At 45.0% G+C, this 27,898-nt stretch overlaps 2 protein-coding genes across 2 annotated transcripts in view; one reads left to right on the top strand and one right to left on the bottom strand.

The window, feature by feature from the left end:
- The first annotated feature begins 979 nt into the window (after positions 1-979).
- On the top strand, positions 980-15,863 carry TMEM40 (transmembrane protein 40). The gene is made up of 13 exons (XM_056334991.1): positions 980-1,595; positions 5,704-5,760; positions 6,549-6,688; positions 7,273-7,426; positions 8,864-8,971; positions 10,206-10,259; positions 11,051-11,086; positions 12,487-12,519; positions 13,898-13,963; positions 14,243-14,314; positions 14,397-14,471; positions 15,213-15,275; positions 15,683-15,863. Exons 2-13 carry the CDS (start codon positions 5,712-5,714, stop codon positions 15,700-15,702), a joined length of 870 nt encoding a protein of 289 aa, XP_056190966.1. The 5' UTR covers positions 980-1,595; positions 5,704-5,711; the 3' UTR covers positions 15,703-15,863.
- A 2,316-nt stretch (positions 15,864-18,179) lies between these two features.
- The window catches only part of TKT (transketolase), a 28,226-nt gene continuing 18,507 nt past the window's right edge, over positions 18,180-27,898 (bottom strand). Inside the window, exons 10-14 of the mRNA XM_056334990.1 lie at positions 25,116-25,246; positions 23,680-23,763; positions 23,407-23,500; positions 21,612-21,734; positions 18,180-18,485 (exon numbers count right to left, since the gene is read on the bottom strand). Coding sequence (XP_056190965.1) covers positions 18,298-18,485; positions 21,612-21,734; positions 23,407-23,500; positions 23,680-23,763; positions 25,116-25,246 — 620 coding nt within the window. The 3' untranslated portion in view covers positions 18,180-18,297. The remainder of the gene's footprint in view (positions 18,486-21,611; positions 21,735-23,406; positions 23,501-23,679; positions 23,764-25,115; positions 25,247-27,898) is intronic.

Here is a 27,898-nt window from a genome sequence, read left to right as displayed (position 1 = left end):
ACCATTACTAAGAGTTAGAGAGCAAAACAGATTGCTGGAAAAGGGCAAAGAGACCTCCCCCAGTTTACCACCATTCCCTTAGGCTAATCAGGGGCTGGGGGCTGGGCCCGGCCCGGGTTGCTCCCTGTTGCTTTCTAAGAAAGAGCAAGTGCTAAGAAACACACTGCAAACAACACTTGACCTTATAACAAATGGAGGATTTGGGTTTTTACGTTTTTTTAAAAAAAAAACAACCCTATTTTTACTTTTACTCATTTACTTATTATATGTGTTGCTGTATAAGCACACCTAATTTGATAAAAATCTGACTTCCAGCTATGACATCCAGAGAACTTTTGTACCCGGCAAATGTTTGGGTGGGAATCTATCTCAGGGTGCATGATGAGAGCTGAGAAATTCATAGTCGTGGTCGTAGTGAAAGCAAATGTTAGGCTGAGGCAGCTCATTTAAGAAATACTAATACTTTCTTTGCCTTGACTGACTTAGGAATTGGAATTCCCATGTGATACTAAGTGGAAAAACGCGGGGGGGGCTCGGGGGAATTGTGCGTGTCCCAGGGGCTAGGGGCTGGCCCGTGCAGGGTGGGCTACCTGGGAGTAAATGGCCAGCACTACTCCTGGCAACCCAGCTGGATCCTGGCAGTCCGTACAGGTGGCTCCACAGGTGAACACAGCAGGAGATCCTGCTGGATTCCAGCTTATCACCTGGTCAGGGTGATGTAAAGCCCTTTTCTCCAGAGGGGCAGCTGTGCCTTTTGCCTACAGAGGAGCCCCCAGCAGCCTCACACACAGAGCAAACTGCAGAGGAAGATCTTGAATGTGGCTCAGCCCGTCGTGCCTTGGTGAGCGCAGCCATAACCGGAGGTGGCACTGGCTGTGGTGGGTTTGGCCACCTCTCTCTCTCTGGTCGCTGGAGACAGGCGTGATGGAGGGTGTCTTTCCCTTCCCTGTCACTGGCCTGGCTGCTCCGTCACAGGACGCCGCAGCCCTGGGGCCTCAGGGATGAAGAGGGGACCCTCCTGGGGGCACTGCCTGATGCCCTCTGGCAGTGTCCCGCTCCTGATGAGCCTGCGGTACAGCAACCACCCGCCGCCCTGCTCCCTGCACGGGCATTTCCCTGGCGCTTTCCCCGCCGGGCCCAGGGGCGGTCTGGGCAGGGGGGCAGCGTGCCCCGGCCCCCAGGCCGCCATCACGGTGTCCTCGCTCAGCTCCGCAGCAGCCCAGCATTTTTCCCCTCAGAGAGGGATCCCTGTGTCCCACGGCCTCATGTACCCGACAGGCCAAACAAGCAGGTCTGTGCTCCCCCGGCCAGGGCTGCGCTGGGGCAGCCACGGGCAGGGGTCCAGGCCTGGCTAGTCAGGGACCCTGGGGTCCCTCGGAGCCGGTGGGATCGGCCCTCGGCCACCTTCCCTGGTGCTCAGGGACACGGGGAACAAACACACAGTTCCTCCCGCCCCCGCTGGAGCGTGGCGGCCGTGGGGCGACGCGGGGCTGCTCTGGCTGTGAGTCAGGGCAGGCCACGTGAGGCACGGGGCCAGCCCCGACGCCTGCCCGCCCGCCATCGCCCGCCCGGCCAGACGTCGCGCAGCCCCGCAGGTGAGTGCCGGGGAGCGGCTGCGGAGCTCCTCGGGGCTGAGGCCGAGGGTGCTCAGGGGTGCTGCCGCGGCTTTCGGTCCGCGGCCGGGTTGTTCATTGCTCCCCAAGGAGTTGTGGCCCAGCGGGGGTGAGCCGCAGGGCTTCCCTGTAACAACGGCGTCTTCTTGACTGGACTTCCCCACCTTTTAAATATCTTTTTCTTCCTATAAAGTCCTCACGGCAAATCCTGCACTTCATACGTAAAGGAAGATTTTTTTTGCTTTAACTTTACTCAGACTACAAACGTGAGCTCTTCTGGCTTCTGTTGAGCTCATTTTCTTCACTTCGGAGCTTCCCAGCCACCGCAGAGAGGAGCGCACAGCACGTAAGGAGGAACAGAAGCCAGGTAACTGGGCGTGTGACCGCCTGCAGGAGCGCTGCCATCGCGGCTGGAAAACAGGCAGCAGGCGGCCCGGGTTCGCAGGTGTGGGGCTGGCAGCAGCGTGGCCCAGTGCCCGGGCGCGCTGCGGAGCTGGCAATGAGGGCAGTGCCAGTGCTACGGCCAGGGGCAGCCGGGCTGCACGCACTCCCTGGTCACCCCCCTGGGGACGGTCACGTTGAGCCTGGGGAGCGGCCCTCCCTGCGGTGACACGCACTCGCTGGGGCTCTCCACGTGCCTGTGTGCAAGGATGCCGTATAGAGTGAAAAGTCTTGAGTTTTGCTACTTCCCTGTCGCATTTCAACCCTATTTGACAACAGGAAGGCAAGCAGGCGGGTAGCAGAATTATCTCCCTGGTGGCACTGCCTGAGGAGGCGAGTAGGAATGGTTTCAAGCTGAGCTGGTGTGGACCGGTTCTTGTTGTCTCGGTGGAAGAAACAACCAGCTTCGACTTATAGCCACAGCCCTCCAGGACGTCGTCCCGTGGAACCAGCTGCTCGGACCAGGCTGAGACTGGCAGGTGTGCTTTATGACGTTTGCTTGCTTTGGTTTGAGAGAAGGGCACGGAGGGAGTTAGCGTTCATGTTTAAAAGAAAATATAGCAAGACTTGGTGTGAGCGTACGACTTAAAATGAAAGGTAAAAGTAGTTTCAAAGGGAAAAGGTTTAGGATTGTCTGGCTTTTGTCTTGATGACAAAAACAACCCTATTTTACTTTATTTACATGTTTTAGTATTGCACTGAACAATTTCACTCATGTATTTCCCCAGCTAAGCAAAAAGTTGTTGTGGATGGCAGTTATAAGCCTCACTTCCTAAACAAATAGGAGAAGTCTGACTGCATGCAAATTTTATTCTAACATGTTAGAAAACACCTCACTGCAATTAAGTTCTGATTTACTGTGGGGAAAGCAGGGTGAGGTCTGTTGTTCATGTTATTCCTCAGTGAGCTCATGGCCGGGCTGAAATGCCAGTATATCATCATCCTTCTCTCATTGTGAGGTATAATCAACTAAATCACTTTTAAAACATACCATAATTAAATGCCTAGACTTATCCTTTGTTTAGATCTGATTCTCTTCCCAGAAGAGCCACATGGGAATTAATTGTCCATAGTCTAAGAGAAATTAGGTACCCGACTTCCTTAGTTACGTAAAGCTGGGTGACTGCCTGGGCTTAGCCGTGCTGGAGGCACACAAAGGGAGATGGGACGGGCTGCTCCGGGATCCCTTGTGGCACCCAGGTCTTATCATAGCGGGATGCATAAGTGCGTTAGGCAAAGAGGTTTCTGTTGCTGCTACAGCTGAGCAGTCCAGTCATGTGGTTCAGCAGATGAACAGTTTTAAGGTAAATCAGTCTGACGGCGAATGAGGTTGACAGCATCTCCTCTGCCTTCGGTGTTGGATCTGCTCTTCCTTTGTGTGTGGTGGGACAGATCTGCTGGTGCCTCCCTGCTTGCTTTGTCTGTGGGGTGGCGCAAAGCTGGCGTAAAGCTGCTGCTGTGACAGGTTTGTCAGAGGAGGAGGAATGTGCCGGTGAAGGTGGCCTTCACTAGGTATTAGGGGCCCAAACACAAACCTCCTGAATTTCACGCAGCTGTAAAATCTGTAGATATTTATAAATATTTTTATGAAACTGAGTTAATCAGTCAGAAAACAAATGTTTATATTGAAAGTAATTTTGTTCCTTTAGGCCTGGTATTTGAACCATGCAGTCCACAAAGAAGCCTAAAGGATTTAACTTGCAATAGCAAACACTGTTGCAAGGTTAAAGCTAAACGGGAAGACAAGGATACAGAAAAAGCCTGAAGACCATAGCAGGAGATATATAACTGCACAGAAATTACGTACTTTATTGTGTGGCCAAGAACGAGCTCGCCCAGGGTGTGGTATGCTGGGTTCCTGTATTTCAACACCAGCTGTTGCTTACCCAGGCAGAGGACAGATGTGTTTCCTGCATTCCCTGTCGGGTACTCACAGTCTCACATTGCCGGCGACTGTCACACAGTGCTGCCGCCACAGCTACAGCCGCAAAGGCTGTAAGTCAGGCAAGGTTTGTGGGAGAGGTGAAAACTTTCATTAGACTAATTGATAGAGTTCAGAGCTTGTTGGTCCGAAAACTTGCCAGTTTTTCCAGGTATATCAGGTGGTTAAATAAAAGTTATTATCTGCCATTGTAGACGTTTTGCATAAACTCATCATTGGGAATAATTTCAAAGTGTTCTTAAAATATTCAGTTATTTTTTTCCTCACAATACACCTAGGAGGTAGGTAAGCAGTTTTCTGGGCTTAGCCTTTAATAGTGGTTAAAGAGGTCATGTAATTTTCCCAGAGCCAAACAGCAAAGCAGTGGCTAAAAGGTTTCTAAGTAAGGACCTTGCAGCCCAGGAAAGGAGAAAGCCTCCAGAATCACCAACACACTGGAAATGTGGGAGCTTGACCCTGCTTCCAAAGGAGGGATGGTTCTGTAGCTACTTTGGAGTCTGTCTGCGTCTAATTTCTTCTATCTAAAAAGTTGTTCTGTTTCCAGAATGGAGATGGTTTTGCTTGTGCATTACACTGTCCTTCTGTAGACATTAATGGGACCTGTTTTAGATTTTGTGTTAGAATGTTTTTCTGACTGATATGAAGGTCTCTAGAGAACTGAAACTACCTGTAGGAAAAGAAGATTTTCCCTCTGGAAAATGTAAAGAAAATACTTAGTTTTCAAACTGTTGGAAAGTTGGGGTTTTTTTGTTGTTGTTGCTGTTGAATAGACCCAAAAGTCATATTGTAAAAACCAAAAAGCGTGGGTGTGTAAATGGCTTTCCTGTTGTGCCCTGCATAGTGGAAAGTGTACTTCAGGCTCCCCAAAAATCTTTTGCATCTCTCAATACAAGTGTTTTAATTGAAATGTTGCGTGAGGGGAGATGCAGTCAGTGCAGCACGCCTGGACGACAGTAGGTGGAGGCAACTGTTCAGAACCACAACCACCATAAAAAAAACCCCATCATCAGAATAAAACAGAATCAAAACAAAATTTCTGGGCCAAGTTTAGCAAAACTAAAGAAAACACTGGATTTTGGGGATGTCAGAAAGTTTTGCTTCCACAGCAAATACCAGTAAGAAATCTGGGATCTACCCTTAGAAGTTTTTAATTCTTAAACATAAATTTCCTTTTCGTGACAAGCTGGGAAGAACAGGCATTGGAGTGTCAAAGTCTTCTGTGAGACAAGGGTTCCCAATCCCGTGCGGCTTTCCTATGAACTATTGCTACTGTTCTCCCTGACTGGTACATTTTCAGTATAAGGATGTCAAAGGCAACAAAGAATAATCGTTCTGTTTTGTGAAGGGAACAGGGCCTATTAAGTTACTCACATCTGTGGTAAATAGTTAATTAGACACCTCGGTAGTTGTAAAAAACCAACGATGCGAATGATCAAGTCGGACTTCTTTTTGTTTTACTCATGATGATCAGACTTTTGTTCCTTCTTACTAACCGGAGGCCAGCCCAGCAAGGCTCGTTCCGAGGAGTCGAGAATGGATCCCGGGCGGGTAAATGAATCATGGTGTGAAACTCCCATTGCAACAGAGAAGTCATTTCAAAACTAAAGTGTCTAGAGATAGATGCCACGTTTGCAGAAAATGAAATGTAAGACAGAGGAGGTCAGTGTGATCGGTTTCTAAACATGCTTTTTTCCCCCTTTGGAACAGGCACAGCAATGGAGAAAGGGCACATCCTATTCCCAGACCTTACAGAAGAACAGCAAGGTAAGGGCAGCACACAGAGATCAAAGCTTCAGCTCATCCACACTACACAGCAGCGTGTGCTAGAGCCGCCATGAGTCAGGGAAACTTGTTTCCTCTGCAAACACACTTCACCTTCTTGCTTGTAAAAGTGAGACCAGCGGTTAGTTCCCAGCTCTTCCACAGGCTCCTCATCAGGCCTTGGGCACGTGCTTGTGGGAAGTCAGAAGCATGAAGGAGATTTCTTCACTCCGAGGGTGACCGAGCACCGGCACAGGCTGCCCAGGGAGGCTGCGGGGTCTCCTTCTCTGAGGATATTGAAACCCCGCCTGGCCGTGACCCTGAGCGGCCGGCTCCTGGGGGAGCTGCTTTAGCAGGGCCTGGGGCTGGGTGGTCTCCAGAGGTCCCTGCCAGCCCGGACCAGTCTGATTCTGTGATTTTGCTGTGCATTAAGTGCCTAATGAGCTATCTCAGTACCTTGCTATGCAGGCTTTTGTGTCTTTGTGCCTGTCTATAAAATAGCACGGTCAGAATGAGCACCCCTTAAACAGCTAGGAAGGTTTCCTCTGCTTCTCTAACCGAGAAAATAGTGTCACAAAGACATCGGTAATTTTTATGGACTATTGACTTTTTTTTTTCTACCCGTTTCTGGCAGACTGAATTGCTTTATACAATACAGCACTGGCCCCTTTCCTTTACACTAACCTCTGGTGCTGGGCAGCGTGTTAAGGGTCTGATGTCTCCACCACAGGAACGCTACCATGCCGCCCACCTCTGCTGGCACACGGTGATTTGCTTCTTTTTCCTCCCAGACATTTTCCAGAGAGGTTTTACTGCCGATGCCCATTACTTGGAGAACCATGAGAAAATGAACCAGTCCTTCTGGGAATCACTTGTAAAATGTTTAGCCGCCACTAACCCACCTATCCTGAATACTGAAGAAAAGAACAATGTAAGTTACCAAAGAAACATGCACCCCTGTAAGACGTTGTTATACTTCTGTACTTCTCCGATATGCTCTGGGGAGAGAAAACAGGCAGTCCAGTTCCCTGATATGCTAAAACGCATCTAAACCATGCTAAATGCTGTAAAAGGGCACTTAGATAAATGAGACTCGGGCCCCGGCTCCTCTTCGTTGTTCTCCATGTGCAAAAATCACTGGCTTTGTATAAATTCCTCAGGGTCAGCTCAGCTCACTATTTTTTAGGCAAGACCATTGTTAGTGACATTTTGCTGTAAGATGCTGCAGGGATTGCATTCCGTTTTCAGACCCTGTAACTGTACTTCTCCAGCTCTGTAAATAGTTAACTATTACACACCGTGCTTTTTTCTCAGTTGACAGCTCTGCTCTGACATGCCGATAGGAGCTGACGTTCTCTTCCCATCTTTGGCATTACTCTTTGTCCCTGATTTCCCCCTTGTACAGTGGGGGCAGGGGATCACATGTCCCACAGGTGGGGCGAGATGCATTTAGCAGTGTTCCCAGGCTACGTTCTATCGGAAGGACTATTTGCTATTTACTGACCTCTCTTGCAGCTCCTCAACAGCTGCAGTGGCTGGCCTGGGGGCTGCTCAGCCTGCCTGAAAGCCATCGAGCAGAAAGGAGCCAGGGCAATGGTGGCTCTTTACCTCTTGCTGAAGACAGCCAGCCCGTCTGGGTATAAGCAGCTGCCCAGCTCCAAGGGAAAGGGTGAGTCCTACCTGGTTGCTCATCAGCCGTTTTGTTAAAATTACTGAAGTGCCAGTGGGACCAGACACCAGTTTGAAAACTGATGCGTGCTTGGAAGTGATTATTAGTGAACAACTCAAATGTCTAGGAGCACTGCTTAGAAAGGTCAGTTAGGTATGGTGATAATGGGAGCCAAAGGTAGTATTTTACTTTAGTTTCACTTGGCTTCTTCTGGGGAAAAAATATGGTGTGTTTAGAGAGAGAGGATATTCTGGGATGATATGCCAAAGTAATTTCCCTGACTTAAAGTGGTGCCCAAGTTTCTTCTGTCTAGCTGGAGTCATGACACCCAGGATTTTTTTTTTTTTTTTTTGCATGGACTGTTATCCAGCCAGCCTGGACCTCTCTGAGCTCTCACAGTGGTAAGAAATCAGAGCTTGAGCACTGAAAATACTTTTCCAAACGACCCTAGCAGCACATGTCGTGGTAACTAAAAGGAGTGGATAGAAGATGCCACTCAGGGTGCTGAACCCAGCAACAAGATACAAACAGATGTCGCTGCACTTCTCATTTGCCTGGTCGTGCAGTAAGAAACCAAGTGCAGTGCCACGGGGTCTGTAGAGTCATGAATTGTTGTTAATGGGTCACAGAGCTGCAGTCACTTAAGGTGGCCCTGAATTTAACTGGAGACCCTCAAGGAGAGCATGTTCCTGCCTTGATCAAACACATTCGTAAGGGGAGAGAGCTCCCAGCCCAGACAGCAGCCCAGCTGTGGTCGTCTGTCAGCGTAGGAAGGTTTGTGATAGCAGGGACCTCCCTTGCTGTTCTTGTACAGTGAGCAGCATCGAGCAGCCAGGGGAAAATCATGTCTAGCTGCGTATCTCCAAATATTACAACTAATAATGCAGAGATGCACGGACTCACCAGCCCTGGCGTGGAGCTGAATGTGAAGCTGTTAAGTAGCACCTGCAACCCCTGCCACACGAGCCAGGAGCACCTCATGCCTGGCCCAGGGGTCGGCGTCCTGCAGGTGCCTCCTGCCCGGCGGTTTGGCTCCGTGAGAGGCGCTGGCACTGCTGGCAGAGACCACAGGGGCCAAGGGAGAAGGAGCCCAGGGAGGGGTGAGCAACTGCTCTTCAGCTGAAGCACCTTGCAGCTGCTGTTGCTTCGGGGAGTGGGAATTGTCTCGGGGATAGCATTGTGGGTAAATTAAAGGCCAGAATATGAAATTTTAGGCATCTACCGCAACCATTTAAGAAAGTCTAAACAGCTGTTGATAGGATCTTCCATTTGTGATACTTTGTACTACTTCTTGTCTGCAAAAACCCACAGCTGCAGTAAGACGAAGGGTCTGATTTCCTGTCAGACCTTTAATAAAGCATTTTGAAATCTGTCATTGTAAAAGAGAGCAAATGTAAATAGTTGTTTCTAATATTTTTTCCTCTATATTTAAAACAGATGAAAAATTGAAAGTCCTGAAGAGATTGGAAAGGAATGTTATGCTTTCACAAGGGGGAAAAAAGGCTGAAAACTCATCCCATGAGTCCACGGATGAAGATACAAAAGGTAAAGAGGATTTATTTTATTTTTCCCTGATACGTAATTTAATCTGATTGCATATTCATAAGTCACATCAGAGACTTGCAGCAGTTCTCAGAACTCTTAAAAAAGTAAGAAATTGTGCAAAAGAGAGAAAACAGAAAATAATCAGTACCTCTAGATTCATTATTAGCCAAGTATCAGGGTGCCTCCTGCTCTTGTGGAAGTTGGAGGTTTCAGAAACATAGAAATCTGCTGCAAGATTTCTCCCCAAATAAAAGATCATAACTTCTATGATCTTCAGTGCATTTATGGTCTAACTGAAGCCTGCATTTAGCAGGAGGCAAGGAAGAGTCAGTGTACAGTAGTAGCTGGCAATGCTGTAGTACTTCTCTTAGCATTTATTTTCTTATTCGCAAACATCAACAATGTATCTGGAGAGGAGGAGGCTCGGGGGGGACCTTATTGCTCCCTACAGCTCCCTGGAAGGAGGCTGTAGGCAGGTGGGGGTCAGTCTCTTTTTTTCCCGGATAACAAGCGATAGGACAAGAGGAAATGGCCTCAGGTTGTGCCAGGAGAGGTTTAGACTGGATATTAGGAAAAACTTCTTCACTGAAAGGGTGGTCAAGCATTGAAATAGGCTGCCCAGGGAAGCGGTGGAGTCACCATCCCTGGAAATGTTCAGAAAACACCTAGATGTTGTGCTTAGGGACATGGTTTAGTGGTGGACTTGGCAGCCCTGGGTCAGTGGTTGGATTGGACTTGATGATCTTAAAGGTCTTTTCCAACCTAAATGATTCTGTGATTCTATGATGTCTCTTCGGCTGCCGTTAGACCATTTGATTAATGAAAAATGAGAGAGACTGACAGGTGACATGGAAATGATAACGCTGATACTGACTTGCTCTCTTATAGAAAGCCACTAGCTGATTACGATCAAATGAGTTGCATTTAGAAATTATTTTTTCAAACTCATTAGCAGTGCTGATGATACGTGTTTCACGTAAGAACTTTCTCACTACACCCCTTTATACAAATTATTCCAACTTCAGATTTTGCTGGGTTTCTCCTGTTGAGCCAGGTCTGAAGCGAGCTGTGAGGCAAAAGCAGCTAATAACGATCCTTGTGTTTGAAAGCCTTGATTTTCACCTACATGTCCCATGGCCATTGTATTATAGTCAAACAACTACAGTGCTGCTGGTTTTGATACTGCTGTCCCCTTTTTTCCTTAATCTGATGAAAAAAATCACTCTCTTTCCAGACAGTGATGGGGAAGATTTAGCAAGACAGAAGACTGAAGGCCAATTACTTGGAGGTAGGAAAAAGCGACGGCGGCATTGGTTTTTGCTAGAGACAACCAATATAAACCAAAAAAGGGATAATTTCTGGCATTCTTTGGTTTGACTTTTGAATAAAGGCTTATTCACGTGTATAGATGTAGGAAAATAACCAGTCAAAATGTGGCTGTAGGAAAGGCATTTCCTACAAGATGAAGTTCAAGTAATGTGGCCACTGAAATGCGGCAGAGGAGTTTTGAAAATACCTCTCACAGCCACAGCTTAGGGGGTCTGCAGTCAGCCCTCAGCGCTGACCAGAGATCGCCAGCGAGCAGCGCACCTTTGGTCTCATTCCTGAGGTTTTTCATTTCCTTCCAAAGGAAAAATGGGAAAGTACAACGCAGATCACGAAAATGGGCTGTGACAACACACAGAAATAGCTATCAGCTTATGGTATAGAACCACGGCCGTAAAAGAGTTAAGGCTTTAATCATTTAATGAATGTCTTCAATAGATCTCAGCCCTGATGTAAGAGCAGCTCATTTAAATTGACATGAGGAGATCTGATTTGTCTCACAGGAGTCTGACACTGCCTGACTCTAGATATTGTGAAAGATGCAATGTGGGGGGTTAGTGATCCACACACGTTCCCACGTTCCAACTGTGTCGCCCACAACAGAGCTGCCCTCTCTCGTGAGTGAGTTGGTATCTACCTTGTCACTCGTACGCAACCACACTGATTTCAATAGTTGCACGGGCTGGGACTGGCAGCAAGGTGTACATACTCACAACGGGTATTAATCTACATCACCTTTGTGTAATATTTCAGGCATACCAGCAGAGGTTGTTCCCTACAGAGATTCAGGTAAGCGTTCCCAGGTAACGTCATCCTGCTGGAAGGAAGACCGTAACTGCAGTTTCTTTGTTCTGACATGCTTATATATCCCCTGCTGCAAATCCACTGGTTTCCAGTTAGCCTGGTGTTGGACTTGGGCATGGTGCAGATGTTTTGTGGCAAGCTTGTCAGAGTGGCTGGCTCACAGCCGGTGATCTGTACAAGGCGCTCGAGCAGATTAACCCACTTTTTTTCTAGGCCTGCCAGGTTCTCACAAGATCGGAGCCCAGCAGTTGTCATCATCCTTTATAGGGGAAAACCCAGCAAATCTATTGGGCAACTATTCAGTCTTTGCCAAGAAAGCCAGGCAGTTGTCAGCGTTCCCTGCAGCCCTCTATCTCCTGCTGAACAGGGATGCAGGACAGGGAGAGAGCTGGAACCTGGTTCCTGCAAAACCCGTGGTGCCCAGCGCTGAGCGCCTTCCTCCCTTTGCTCTGAGCGCAGAGCATTCCCGGATGGATGATGCTGGGTTTTCACCCAGCCAGGTGACAAGTGACAGAGAAACAGTTCCAGCCGAGAGGCCTGGACAGTCAGTCTGAGCAGCAGCAGAACAGATGTCAAAAGCCTCCAGCAGGAAACTTTCAGTGGCTTGATTGCGTTACCGACCTCGTCCCTCCCAGGCCCAGCCACCGCCACACTCATCGGTTAGGGGAGGCAGACAGCCCAGCGGGCGGCCTTTGTGAGAGGACACCTGCTCAGCTGCTCTTCTTCCGTGCAGTGGGGGACGGCTGCTGCGACGTGGACTGAGTCAGCTGAGGACAGAGTTGGGAAGATACAAATTTTGGTGTAATCCCTAGGGAAGGTTTTTTGAGTCACTTCTTCCCCAGGAGCTGCATAAAATAACCAGGGTGGAGGAATACACTGCAATACAACGTTGCCCCCGCGTTGCCAGGTGCAGAAAGAGGACTGGGGTACTTTTCCTGTTGGTGTTTGGCCTCCCCACCTCTCGCGGTGCTTCAGTTCTAGGCCCCTTCAATACACCAGGTTGAGACACTGAAAATACTTCGCTAGGGCAGGACTCCGAGCCTCCTGCACCAGCCAGGTTCAGGGGATACACACATGGCACTTGTGATCCAGCTCTGCTTGCTTCTAGCTTCAGTTCTAGAAACTGAATGTTTATAAACAGAGGCCACCAATCTTCTACTGCCCAGCTATTTCAAAGAACCTGGGCTCACTGTGAATAGTCAAGTTTTATTGTTATCTGTTCTTGGGTCCTTTCAACTGCGTTTCCTGGCACTTTTAAGTGCTGTTTTGTCTACTGAGTCACCAAATAAGTGAATACTCACAGTGCTTGCTAGTGCTGATAATGGTGGGAAACAACATATTTGTATTTCTACTACCAGAACTAACAAAACAATGTTGTTTTTCAGAGGTTACCAGACGAGAAGATTCAATTGCAGATGGTAAATACATACAAGCAAACAAGATTTTCTTGTGGGTGGGTGCTGTCTTTCAGGACTGAGTTTTGCTTAGTGATATACCACCTCCTGGATACCTAGATATTTCCAATCAAAAAATAGAAGTTTGAGAATAGTTATTAAAATGCACTGTAATGCTTTACTAGAAGAAATACTGTGCAACTCTTTCCACAATACAAAGTTCCAGTGGGACTGTTGGGTTCAGGAGGCAGAGTAATGCAGAGCAGACACTTGCCAAACATGAATTGATGTTCTGATAAATTCTGTGTCAACAGATCATTCATACAACTGCACAGAGGAACATTTATGAATCAGAATAGCGCAGTGCATATGCATGCTCAAATAACTGAATTTGTCTGCAAACCAGAACTTCATCAAGCCAGAATGCTCAAAAATCAAAAAAGATGTGACTCCAGTATCAGGTGACACAGAACAGAATTTGTTGGAGGTCTGGTTGCTGTGTGGTTCAAAAGCACAACAGCAGAAGCCTATAGCTTATTTGGAGTACATTTCTAGCAGCTGCCTGTTACATCTTTAGAGAAAATTAAATTCATTGCCAGGCACTGGTTGCCTGGTTGCACAGCCCAATGTAAGTGAAATCAGCATCTAAAACTTGTGATGAATCAACTCCCAAGGGCTTACATGCAGCAGACTGCCTAGGGTCTTCTCAAGCGATCAACAAACAAAAAAGGAAAAAACCTGCTTTGAACACATCATTGGGAATCTGGTAAAATGTTCAGCTCTCTCTGACAAAAAAATTGGAGAAAGAACAGAATTTGGCAACACTGCTCACGAAAATGGTATTTAAACCTCTGAAAATATCTAGCTTGTTCTTAGGTTGTTCTTTCTATGCATCGTTATAGTTAGCTATAGGAGCGTAACTGTCAGCTACAGTTCTTAATTTGGGAGATGCAGAAATACTTCATCAGCAGGCTTAAATAGATAGCTGGTACTCACGCTTAGTAATGAAGATTGTTATATTATTGTAGCTGTGATTGTGCAAAGCTCCCAAGGATCAAACTGAAGCTCCCTTGTATGACTGCTTTACTCCCCCACTGTAATCCTGAGACTGCTGATTGTCCCACAGTAGATAGAAAAGACCCAGAGTGCTTTAAAACAATTCTGTATTGTTCATGCAGCCATCTGACTATGCTGCCGTTTTTTCCCAAAGCCCTGCTCTTTTTAGGGCAATTCTAAAATTGCTAATTTGATCTTTCTGAAAGGCTCGCAGATCTTCCCTTTGAGTAAACAGTTTGGCATTTATCCTGCTCTGACAATCGATTTCAGAAACAAAAAGACAAATAAACTTGAAATGCCTTAATTTCAGAGTTCCACAGCAAAAAAAGACGTTTCTTTTTTGTAGCATATAAGAACAGGAACAGTCACCTCCCTCAGTGGACAGTACGGTGGATGGGCATAAGGAAGGATGGTAAGACTTTTAATTTATTTTTTTTCAAAAATTCAACTGATGTCAACCCTATTCCACCTTAGTCTAGGAATAAGATCTCTGGTCCAGAAAGCCTCCCCACCCTGCCAACAGGAGTAGCTTGTTGAAGTGCATCAAGGCTTCTCAGTAGCAACTTGTGCACGTGTATGTTTTGCAGTTGAGTCTAGTGTATGAGCTCTCGTGGAAATAAGACTTACTTGCAGAGTGATACACTCACCATGCCTGCAGCTGTGACCTAATTTCCACCCCCCTCTATTTCAGATGAATTCTTTCATTTTGTCATTCTTTGCTTTGCAATTGGAGCTTTACTCATTTGCTACTACTACTACAAAGGTAAGGCAAGACTTCAGTAGAAGGATAAATTGTTGCACGCTAGAAAAATGAACAAAGCCTAACATTTATTTTGTTGCCTCAGACTGGACAATTTCTCTTGGAATCGGGTTAATCACCTTTGCATCCCTGGAAACCACTGGGATATACTTTGGTCTAGGTAAGTGTATCTACGGCAGCCAGGTCTGCATCCACCCCAAGGACAGAAGGTCACACAGTCATTAAATGACACAAGTCTATAAAACTGCTTGTGCTGAGACTCTGAATTGTCCCGTAACTCTCCCCTAACACCTCGTTCGCGGTTACGGAGTGTGGCTGGAAGCAAACCTGCCTTGGTGATCTGGGAGGGAGAGGCTGACTCCTGTTTGGTTCTCAATGATCAGAAGACCCTGGAGTCACCTCTTTCTGCAGCAATGGCTGGAATGCTAAGTTGCCATGACAACGTATAATTTTAGCAGCAAGGCACTCTTCCAGATGCTCTCTCTAAGGTGCTGTGTGCTCTGGCTGCCATTCAGTCCCCTGGGACTGAGGCAGCTGCACACCCTGTGGGAAGAGCTCTCAGCAGAACCTGGGCAGCAGCAGCTACTGGAAATATTTGAAAAGTGGGCATTCTTGGCAATCCCTAGGGATGCTGTAGGAAAAGTGCAGCTAGCGGCCGCTTCCCCACTGAGAGCAGAAGTCTCCTTTGTAATTGTGTGCTACTGTTTTTCATAGGCTGTCATGGGTCTCTCAGGAATCGGCTTCGTCACTACTTTGTTGTTAACGATAATGCAAAAGTGCTCGTTTAGACAGTAATCATGGGTTCATTAATATTGCAAGGGGCAGTGGCTGGGTTTTGCCATTTTTCTGTTTTATGTTGCTATCTGGCTCATCTTGAAAAAATGTTTGTTTTCACAATTAGTGTATCGAATTCGGAGCATTCTTGACAGTTTTGTTCCTCTGATTGACAAATTCAGGCCAACAGGTAACCGTGATCTACTTATGGGCTGCACGCGTGTTCCCTAGACCTTCCCGGGTACTTCACTTTGGTCAAGTCTTAAGACCAACTTCTCCAAATTACAATTTCCAATCTTCTTAATGAAAAAAAAAAAAAAGGGACATATTTTACTACAGTTCATTACAGCTACTTGGGTTTGAAAACAAGTTATTTTTGAATCTTTCCATGTGGCAGAGCATTTTCGTATTTTATTACTCTGCCCTGTATGGGGTATTAACTATTTCCTGACAATGAATAAGAATTCTATAGCTCAATTAAAAATCTTTTGCTGGGTCTTCACAGACACAAATGATGAAGGCTGCTGGAAAGCTGTGTAGATACCTGACAATTTAAGCATGATAATCCTGACTGTCATCTTTTTCTTCATGATGCAGGTGTGAGGAAAGCTGCCTAGGTGGAGTACTTCAAGAGAGTTCAACAAAACCCTGCTGTCTGAATTTCTAGTATTAAAAGAACTGCTGTATAAGGCAAACATAAAAACCTAATGTGAAATACTGACATGTCAAAACTGTAGAAAAGACGTTCCCTCCTCTCAAAAATAAAGCTGAAACTGTGGTGCAGGGTCCCATTTTTTCTTCTGAAGTGATGTGAGGCTCAGCAGAGCTCCTAAGACAATCCCAGTGTAGGTTTATATTTAATGCCATTAAATATAAACACATCGTCCTTCCCTTCCCCCATGCAACCACATCAGTCTGTCTATGGTGTATCAAAATCAACAAAATGACCAATTTTATCCGCCGCTGGTTCTGGATTAGGCTCTGGATGTTTCAGTAGGAATCCTGGCAACCACACTGCCACCTCCTCTTCCCCCCTTGTGATGCTGCGGACCAGGCAAACACCAGCTGCTTGCTTACACAGTTGAGCCCCAACAGTGCAACAGCACTGAAGCAGATTAATTGATTGTGGCAGAACTCAATATAGTGGGTGTATAATGATTTCACCCAGTGAAAGCGGGGTGAGATTTTACATGCAGTGACATAATGCTGCAGTAATGAGATTATTAACAGCAGCAAATTTCATCTCTTCTTCTGAAGGGAAAAATAAAGGGCTTTGATTTGACTCGCATCCCAACATTTTTCCTTCTTTGAGTAAAGGAAGCGCAACTTTGATGTTCCTTTCATTTTACAGGGACATGTTACACATTACATATGTAGGGCTAACGCAGTCATAGGCTGACTACAAAAAAAGGGGATGCATTTACATTTTTAGTAAAAATGAAAGGTCTTCATACCCATATCGGAACAAAGGCATCAAGTCAGACAGAAAGAGCCATGAAAGTGTAGGGAAATGTAGATCTAAAAAGCCATTAGCCCAAACAGCCCCGCGTTTTAAACAAGCAATTCCAAGCCTTGCTCAGAAAAGTAAAAAGCTTACTTTTTAGTTGTACCTGATTTTAAGCACCGGTGTAGATCATTCTTACGTATTGCAGCTCCATTTGCACATCCAGAAATACCAGCAGCCATACGCAGGCCTGTACCAGCACGGCACAGCAGTTACCTAACGTGTTGGGGTTAAATTAAGCAATAAGGATGAATACAAGTTATTTTGTAATATTATCATTTACAGGTACTATTTACATGTCTTTGTAGAAATACCCTCTTATACCAAAATACTGTATATTTTGTGGTGTTAGTCTGCAAATAAAGTCTTGCTCAGACCAGTGTAGCATTGTTAATGTCAAATGGCTCTTGGGTGAACTGAAAACTATGCATAGTCACCCTGCTCTAAGGAAATCGCTTTTTTAGTTTCCTCTGCCATATGATGTCTTTCTGAAAGGTAATTTGTGGAAGTCAGGATGAGAAACATATTTTAGTACTAAACAGGTTTTCAAATTTGGTACTCTGCAGTCAACAAAATTAATTTTTAGGTTTTTTTTTTTAAACAGAAGCTGCTTAAGGGTAAAAACAGCAGAACATATAAAAATAGCAAAACATTTAAAAATCACCCAGTGGAACCCATCATACGAGATGAACAGCTCACCCCATTCTGAGCAGCTCATGTGAGAAGCTCTTCTCAATAGAATTGACTCAAGTTCCACATTCAGCTGCATCCTCTTGGTTATTGGGAATTTCCTGCTGTCCTTTCCAATCCTTCTTCTCGAGTCCATCTCAGCATTTTAAGCATTCCTGCCTCTTGCCCAACAACAATGCTCTCATTCTGGTCTCACATAGCACCCTGGCTGCATCACTGGCCAAGCGCCCAAAAATAGGATACAAGTTCCTATGAGGAATTTCAACGTCCTTAAATGAGTTTGTGCTCACTGCGCTACCATTCTCCGAGCCCAGCAAGTCCCTCCTGCGTCTGTGGCTCATCACTCGTTCCCTTCGCTCTGCTGGGCCCCAACTCCCACCGTTGGTACCCGGGACCTGGTCCATCTCCTTCTACTTCGGCACTGTCCGGCACACAGGGTACTTCCTCCTCGTCTTTGGTTTTAAATGGCTGGGGGGCAGTGCGAAGAGCAGGATCTGAAGCAAAGGCACCCGCCTCCTGCAGTATACCCTTCTGCTTCTCACTGTCCCCATGCCTAACATTTCTGTCCAGAAGAGGGGCTAGTGAACTCTTCCAGCAGTGGGGAAAGAATTCTGTTTTTGCCAAACTCCCTTCAAGGCAGGATTTTAATCTTCAGCAGAAAGTTGGACCAAACACTGAACGACAGTTACTTGATTCACTCTAGCTCTAGCTCCAATGCCCAACATCTACTTCCCCGCCATAGCACAGCCCACTCAGACCTTCAGCAAACACCCAACCGCTCCCATGCTACACCTCACAGGAGGGAAGGTTAGTTGCAAGGCAGACCAGATGTTACCCCACTACACAAAACCCCAAAGAGGGGAAGGAGTGGGGGGCAGGGAAGACATTTAAAAACCAGAAGATTTTTTAAGCTGGTATTTTTATTGGAACTCTCTACATAAAGCACCTTCGCTTGCTTTAAACTTACAGTACTTCTCTGAACACTGCTTCTCTGTAACACAGCACAAGATGCTTCAAACTACTCCGCGTTCCTTGATTTGGACACCGCCACCTTAACAGCTTGCACAATGGCATCTTTATCAATGCCAAACATCTTCAGGAGCTCAGCTGACTTCCCGCTTCGTGGTACATGAGATACAGCCAAGCGACTGACTGTGATACCAGGCTCACCCACTACTGCAGCGCACACCGCTTCTCCAATGCCACCTACAGAAAAAAAAAAGTTGAAACAGGACAAACATCTGTTACATTTCAACAGGCAACATATAGATTGCATGTATATCTGGTCCAAAGGTCCGTGCAAGTTAAATCCTCAATTCACGTGCTTGTGAGAAACATCAATCACAATACATGTCTGAGCTGCCCATTTGTGAAATGAAAACGAAAGACATGAAAATGAAATTAATTTCATTTCAAAAAAATGAAAACACTGCCTATTCCAAAGGCTTCCTGAGGAACAACCTGCCTGACACTTCCGAAGTACTTACAAATCGACAGTTAGAAACATAAAGCGCAGAACCATCATGGAGCCCTCACCACTTCAGCATCAGCCACTGAGGGCCAGGTTTAAAAATATATTTAGACTGAGGAGTATTTACAAGTGTACTTGACGTGCTGAAAGTCTCCATTACCAGCAGTCGGAACGGCATTTAAGAGCTCCGTCTCTCACGATGCGTGTACATGCCGCTAGGCACCTCTCTCAGTTATGTAACACATTCACAACCTTTGCTTAGAGCTCAGCTCAGACTGAATCACCACCAGTCACAGGGACAAAGGATGCAATGGGGAACTGCATGGCAGCAGAACAGACCCTAGAAGCAGCAGTATTAGGGAAGAAGAAAAGACCGGACAAGTGCAGAGAGCACATGCTCTCAGGCCCAGTAGGAGACACCTTTGAGCTGCACCCCAGTTAGGGCGTATCCAGGAACACAGGACTTTTCACAGCTCCGGGCATGGTGTGATTTAACCAGCCAAACTCAGCCTCCAGCCACAGGCACCTCCATGGATGCGGCTGGTCAGACCAGCCCGATGTGGGCTTGCAACGCATTCAGGCTGGCGATGCGTGTACACCTGACCTTCCTCGACTGCATCACATAGAGAAAGCTGTGCCAGCGTACATCGCATGTTCATCACCTCAGAGTGCAAAGATTTCACCATCTTGCAAATCTGCAGTAAAATATTTGTCCAGAGTTGAAAGATAAGCTAGAAAGTGATGAGGCTTAGTGATGGTATCACCATCCAGAACCTGGAACAAAAGTAACCAGCACTTACAGTAATACCAGCTCACTTCAGACACCTGGCAAGAGTGACGTTCACCTTAAAGTAGGACAATATTCTCATAAGTGTATCTGCTAATTTCTATTAGTAGATATCTATGGTATCTACTAATGCTGTAAGTCCACAGCTGCCCTTCTGCTAAATTCTCCACCTCCCCCACAAGCAGCAAGTCTGACATGCGATTCACAACAGCTGCTCTCTCTGCACATGGTCTCATCTTCGTGGGCCATGTTTGCGCAGGCAAGCCCCTGAAAACCTGTGCAAACAAGACACATCAGAGGGCAAGTGGCAGCAGATTATGGAGTTAAATCCAGTTGGCAGCCGGTCACCAGTGGTGTTCCCCAGGGCTCAGTGTTGGGGCCAGTCCTGTTTAATATCTTTATCAACAATCTGTGCAATCGAGTGCACCCTCAGTAAGTTCGCAGATGACACCAAGTTGGCCAGGAGTGTTGATCTGCTGGAGGGCAGGAGGCTCTGCAGAGGGGTCTGGGCAGGTTGGGCCCACGGGCTGAGGCAAATGGTGAGAGGTTCAGCAAGGCTGAGCACCGGGTCCTGCAGGTGGGGCACAACAACCTCACGCAGCGCTACAGGCTCAGCGGAGAGGGGCTGGGAAGCTGCCTGGCAGAGAAGGACCTGGGGGTGCTGGTCGACAGCCGGCTGAACACGAGCCAGCAGGGTGCCCAGCTGGCCAACAAGGCCAACAGCGTCCTGGCTGTATCGTATCCAATATAGTGTGGCCAGCAGGACCAGGGCAGTGACTGTCCCCCTGCACTCAGCACTGGTGAGGCTGCACCTCAAATCCTGTGTTTGCTTTTGGGCCCCTCACTACAAGAGGGACATTGAGGTGCTGGAGCGTGTCCAGAGAAGGACAACAGGGCTGGGGAAGGGTCTGGAGCACAAGGCTTGTGAGGAGCAGCTGAGGGGGATCTGGGGTTGTTTAGTCTGGAGAAAAGGAGGCTCCGAGGGTACCTTATTGCTCTTTACAACTACCTGAAAGGAGGTTGTAGGCAGGTGGGGTCAGTCTCTTCTCTCAAGAAGGAGGTGATATGACAAGAGGAAATGGCGTCAAGTTGCTCCAAGAGAGGTTTAGACTGGATATTAGGAAAAAACTATTCACTGAACAGTTTACTAAGCATTGGAACAGGCTTCCCAGGGAAGTGGTTGAGTTATGATCCCTGGAGGTATTTAAAAGACATATAGATGTGGCACGTGGGGACATGGTTAAGTGGTGGACTTGGCAGTGTTAGGTTAACAGTTGGACTCAATCTTAATGGTCTTTTCCAACATAAACAATTCTAAACAAAATCCTGGCACAGAAGCTGGGGGAGTCTTACAGAGACTACTCTGCTTCTCCCAGAAAGCATTTTATCTTAAGATTTACTTGGGAATCATCTTAGCAATTCCTTCTTGCATGCATCATGCACTTTTCGCCCTAGCTTAAGAACACTCACATACCCATTGACAGATTCTGCAACAGCCTGTAAGCAGGTGAAATGAACGTACACAAAGAGTCTAGTGAGGATCTGCTCTTTTATAGCAGTGGAGAAGAAAGAGAGAGGAGTTTGTCCCAGGGTGACTGCAGAAACTGCCAAAATCACGCGATTTCAAGTAACCTGGAATCCTGATTTTGGACACAGGAAAAATTTGAGGAACCTGCACAGCAACAGTCTCTCTTGCAATTTAACAAACTGCAGAGCAGCTGCTCTAAAGCCATTCTGAGAACATTCTGTACAGAATCACTGCACCGCAGCAGGAATTTACAATTTCACTCGGCACAAATGAATCAAGACTTCACTTGGACCAAGCACACAGAAGGGCATGCAAGGCCAAGTTAATCAGAAAGGCAGCCCTGATTAACCCATTGTGTCTTAGGAAACTTTCAATCCTCAGTGTCATCTTATAATTGTAACAGCAACGAAAAAGGCTACACCCTCTTTTGCTTTAGCTGAATGACAGCATCAGGTCCCATACTTCTCTCTCAGGTCAGGAGAAGCTGTGAGCTTCAAACCCCCTGGGAACAACTGTGTGGGCTGTGACCTCCTGGACCCAGCTTACCTTCATGGTAATGGTCCTCAACAGTGATGATTCTGCCCTTGGTCGCTCTTGCGTTTTCAAGTATTGTCTTCTTATCCAGGGGCTTTATAGTAAAGGGATCAATCACACGGATGAAGATTTTTTCTGCAGAAATAGAATTAAATTATTTGCAACAAGAATTTGGAGAATGCAAGACAACACAAGTGCCCCTGTGATCTTTTAAAACAGTTTAAAACAGGCAGCCCCTGTGATCTTTTAAAACAGTTATAAAACCTGCCTGCACTAAGTCCCAGCTACCTGTACCTATGGCTTGTCTACCACGGAACCCAAAACCCCCTAATTTGTGTATGTACTCTTTCTTCATGCACCTGGTGAGGTAGTGATATCCATTCCACTCCACAGACCACTACGAGTGCCTGTCAGCAAAACAGCAATATAACTGGCCTTCCCACAGGTAAGAGCAGAACCTAGTCACCAGGAAATCTTTGTCATTCAGACTGCCAATCAAGATTCTTTTCCCCGCACCTTTATTTTAGCTTTAACTTTATTGTCAAGCCAAACACAATTTCCTCCTGCTTCTTCGGTCTGTCGGCATTCTGAATTCTTCATCACAGGCTGCTCACCTATCAGGTATGCCTATTTGAACTGCCTCAGTCCTGATCGTGGTGCCCTTAAGGTTGGCATCAAAACCAGAATCATCATAAAGCACGCTCAGATGGCTTGTTAAAGCTATGTACAAATGGTGATTGTTTATAAAGAATAGCAAATTACATGAGGTTTTGTCTGATCCTGGCTAGCAGAACACTGAGTCAACTCTTACCATACATAAAGAAGCCCTATGTTATGTTGACAGTTTTTTGACTGCAGGCTCTTTAGTGCCCAATGTATTTTAGGTATTAGGCACTGCCTCTACACTAAGGGATTATTATCTCTCCATAGCTGGTTATTTATACTTCAAGATCAGCAGAGCATTGCAAAACACGGTAAATGCAGAAAAATAACAACAGTTCTGAAAATACAACTTTGAAAATGTCCTAAACCTGATGGCTCAAGGTCACGATAAAGTATGTGTCCACCCTGATACAGCATACAATGCTACCCCGTAAGTCACGGGCGGCATTAATTGTATTCTCTCTATTTGTAATCTCTTCCTGGGTGCAGGCTACTGACTCAAGAGAGATTTTTGATGATTTCTTTCTCATTTCATTGAAGGAATTTTATCTTCGCTGTGAGATGTCAGTGCATTTGAGCACTACAGAGTTATTGCCTGCCACGCTAGTTAAAAGCTGATATATCCATTCATTCATAAAAAAAAAAAAAAAGACAAAAAAAAAGCAGTGAACCGTATCTACACAAAGGCACTGCGTATCAACAGCACCGTGTAAGAGCACACAGAGCCGCTGTGGCTCAGTTGGCAAGCTGTGTTTTGTTACCCGGCCCCAGCCTGATGCATTGTGTTGTGTTGGTACCCTGGCCCGCACAGACAATGTGCCAGGGAAGGGGTGTTCCTGCTTCTTACGTGCTGCTAACCTTCGGCCTGCAGCGCACCTTCAGACAGACTAGCAATTTTAAGGAGACTCTGATCTAATCAGTTTGGCAATTTTCATGGCTACTAATGCTAAGCTAAACCCTCAACAATTAGGCAAGACAGGCAGATATATACTATGTTGCACTGTATCAGCTTAGCAAGTGACTAGCTGACTGAAACATTTTAATTAATGTTTACCAGTACAAAGGGTAAACAGTTAGGCTGAGTGCTATTGATTTCTTTGCTGTGTTAAATGATAAAGGGAAAAACCACCCATAATTTGATCACCTTTTCTCAGCTGCTCTGCTGCAGCCAGAGCCTCATGCAGAGTGACTCCTGCTCCAATCACAGTCACTTGATCATCCTTACTCTTCAGAATCACCTGCAAAAAATGTTTCCACATATTTTTAATGATAAATCTTACTGATATTGCTAAAATTTCTGTAGATTTTATTAAAAAGATCAAATCTTTGGTATTGGAACGCTTTAGAGGGAAAAGGACTTTTACAAGAGGAACTTTACGTATTTTTTTTAAATTCTGTTTATCTAGGCAATATTTACCTTCGCCTGACCAATATGGAAGTCCTCATTGTTGTTGTAAATGACAGGATTTTCAGGACGACTAGTTCGTATGAAACAAATGCCCTGTTTCCGAAGTAAATGTGTTAGAAGTTACAAAACCAGAAATATGTTGACATTCTAGTTTGCAAACCCTATGAAGCAAACTGATTTTTTTTTCTATTTGTCCATCTTTCACCCGTCTATGTTAACTCTGGTTCTACTGAGTAAACGCCCCACCCCTCACCCCCAATTCCCATTAGTCCTTTTTCAACAGCTGGTTGTTTCACACATTACAAGACAGTTAACCTCTTCTTAGAGCACGCTGATAACTTACTATTTTCTTTCTGATTCCAAGATCTTTATTTCTCTTTTGCTCTCTTGTGGAACTGGAGAATCCTACTTGAGTTAATTAGAATCTTAGAACTTTGCCATACACGTGCAAATTTTACTCTAGCGACTTTAAAGCAAAAGAAGAAATGCTCAGCTGAAAGCAAGGAAAAATGCTTTCCATCAGTTAGTGTTCAAATGCCCTTCCAAAAGAAGTAACAAACCAGTACTTACATCTAATCTCTCCCTCACACCATCTTACACTGCTTTCCTCCACCCCCCTCCATTTTTTCACAAACCACTCATCACATTTGTTACATACCAAAATTCCCCACACTTCCACTTAAAAGCTGTACTAGCAAGACTGAAATTTTTCAGACTGTTTGTGCCTTTCTCAAGGTAAACTCCTACGGCAGCCAAAAGAAGTACCAATCAAGGAGATGATCCGACTCAATGTTACCAGTGATGTTTGAGCATTGCTATGCCAAATTAGCTGAAGGTCAGGGAGACCAGAAACTCTGTCAGGGCTACATGCAAAGTCTTACTCATCTTCAGCCACAGTCCAATTTAACTGCAATCCATCACTGGCAACAGAGGAGCAGACGATGACCACTGAGACTGTCAGCTAGTACAAGCACCAGATCTCAGTAGCTTCAAAAGTTGCAGACTTAAGACTTACAGCGGACCTGACTCCTGAGCTTTCACATACAGGCACCTGATCAAAATACTCAAGATAAATTTATCTTTCCATATCCAGCTTCAATTTTGACCCCAGAGATATCACACTAGGCGCGTACTTTCTATAAGTTTGCTAAAGACCAATATGAGTTACACTTGCCCTTATTTCTGAGCCAATTTAGACCCAAACTGCAATTGCTGTGTAATCATTTACATCTCCCCAAATCTGGCCCACAGCATTCCAGACTTCATTCTGCACTAGACTGGACAGAATGTCTGCAACCTTCCCATGCAAAGAAAACCTCCCACTGCCAAGCTGGAGCCTTTGAAAGAATTTATGTGGGTAGGAACATGCAAGAAACATGCCAGAAGCAACAAAAGTAGTACAAAACAGAAGTTATCTTCTGGCTCAGGAATACTGCGATGCAAACCTTGGTGTTGGCAGCTATTTCCACTGCTTTCTCAGTGGCTACAGCATCGCTAGGGTAAAACACAGTGGCATTGGGAATAGCTCGGAACATGCACAGATCCTCCAGTCCCATCTGAGATGGCCCATCCTCACCTGAAAGAATTAAACCAGGGTTACAAAAGAGTATGGGCACATTTTTGACAATCACTCAATATAGCGGTGAGGTTCAATGTAAACCAGGGGGGAAAAAAAAAAAAAAAGTATATAAAACCAGGCACACACTGGACATGCAAGTCTACCTGCTTAGAGAAAAGAATCATCTTCTCCTTAAACCTGGAACCATCTAAACAGTAAATAAAGACAGAACGAGACTAAAAAGAAAGAGAACTGGGGTTAAAAAGAAAAAATAGAAAATAAATTATAGCAATAAAGCAATACAAAAGGAAGACAACCAAACTAGGAAGGGTACAGATTCAAAGAGGGTCACAAGATAACTGAGCATCTTCAGATTTACATGTACTGAGGCTGCACAAGCAAAATTTATACTTGTCAATAGTGTTCCTTGAGATTTAAACTGCTGGAAATGTGAAATGAGAATTGCATGTGTTCCGTCACAAATGGAGAGTGCACTTAGTGCAACTACTCTCAAATTCTTAGGCTCATTTCAAGATTAAATGAAGGGTATGTATATTTCAATACTATAAAAAGTCTTTAAAAGAGCAAGAGGGCATTCATGTTGTTAATTTAATAATTCAAGCACCTTATGGCATAAACAGCAGATCTATAAAAGAGAATTATTAGCCAGAACATGTGCTGGATGCCATGATTTTCCATAGTTAAAGAAACAACCACCACAACACCCCCCACCCCAATGACCTTATGTAAGGGTGCTTTGGGAATGGCACTGTTCCAAACTAACCATGCAAAGAGTTCTGAATCCAGTCATGTCACAGCCTGCAGAGCAGAAGCAGGGCAATAAGCCTTCCCACATGCACCCACTACCTGTTACTCAAGAAGGACGAGCTCATGAGGAAGGAGGAGAGTATTTTCATGAGAGCAGCACAAAACTCTGAAGAACTTTAAACATGTTAGAGAAATCAATCATTGAACTCTGCCACTATACATTACTAATAAAGTAAGCATGAACCAGGGAAAAAAGTGTCTCGGCTTTCAGTCACGACATGAAAAAAAAGTTTTCTCAACATCATTTTCTAAATCTGTATGCACTCTGAATGAATGAGTGGGATCTCAATGGGCGTTTTCCTTTCCTAAAATGCACCCGCATAATGTATACATAAAAGTGAAATTATAAAGAACAAAATTAGCAGGTACCTGAATCAGAATCTTACCCAAGGTAAAGAGAGTACTCATGCTTGTCCTGCTTCTGCTAATGTGGTGCCAATAATACCAGTGTTCACAGTTTGTACTAGTAATTTACAGACTAGCACTAATTTGAGTTTGGCTGAAAGTGCATCTTTTAGAAAATCCTGGTTTATGTGGTTTTAGAGTAACACAGATCAAAAGAGAGTAATTTTCAATTACATCTGCAAAACTCACATTTATAGCTTAACAAAAAAATGTGAGTGCTTAATATGAACAGTATCACATGTCTAGAGTATAAAACTGGTTGTTTTATTAACCAATATTTCTATTTTTGACACACATACACTATGATTGCTTTCCCTATATGTTCAGTTTGGAAAATATAGATTTTCCATTACTCTCTTATGACCTTGAAAACAATGTTTCATTAGACGTTTTGGTCAATCAGCAACCACTGGTCTAGAAGTGAACTTAGTACAAGTTCAGAAGGTCACTGTGATAATTATTTCTCATAAATTTAACGGATCCAAATTTCAATACAGCAGAAGCCCAGGTCTACCTAGAACTGCATACATAAAACTTTAATTTTGACCACAAATCCAGTTAGGATTCTGAATTCCATGCAGGGCCAAAGTTCTAACAGGAAGTACCCTTAATTCATACCCTTTCATTTAAAATTGAATTTTCTAACTGCTAAAGGATTTCTCTCAATTACTGTCTTGTACAACTCAGTTGCAAAACTTTGGATCCAAATTCTTTTTTGAAAATCAGGGTTGAGGCCTGAATCAGATTTATAACAACTTTATAGATCTAACTATGCACTTCACAATCATAGCTCTCAGAAGAACATTTCAAGTGCTGAAAATTGAAACTTGGAAGTGTAGTTTTAGGACACAATTCAGGTAACCCAAAGGAGTTTTATCTTCTTAAATGAGCAAAGAACAAAGCTAATTGGCTTTTGCACCAACACGCTTTGCTGCTTGCTAAAACACTTAAAACTGGATTTGACTACGATGAGATGGGAGGACTGATTTTAAAAAGAAAAGAGGCTTGTAATAGAATCCCTCCCTTAATGACATACACATGCCATAATCTGATATACTCTACTTACAGTCTCCACTACTAAAGCATACTCTATACTACTGCAAGTAAAGCCTGAAGTTCTGGATGAGACTACACACATTTATGAAGCACCTTTAAATCTTTACCAATATTACAGGTCAAATTAACTATTTTGCTTTAAACAAAAAACCCCGACCCTCTTACAAACCATACTGCTAGTCAAAACGATTAAATCAACTGAAAAATGGTCAGCTCTCCCTCTCTTTCTTTTCCCCTATAAATAACTAGTAGTTTTTCAAGCATGAATGTCTACTGGCATTTTCCTTCTCGGTATGCAAGTCTGCTCCTGTTTTTAAGAGTGCTGTCTATGCATTTCATTAAAAAAACACAATTCCCTCCCTCCCTCAAACCAAAATCAAA

Source organism: Falco biarmicus, chromosome 4 (genome assembly GCF_023638135.1).
Source record: "Falco biarmicus isolate bFalBia1 chromosome 4, bFalBia1.pri, whole genome shotgun sequence".
Lineage (NCBI taxonomy): Eukaryota > Metazoa > Chordata > Aves > Falconiformes > Falconidae > Falco > Falco biarmicus.
This window is presented reverse-complemented; position numbering and strand designations above follow the sequence as displayed.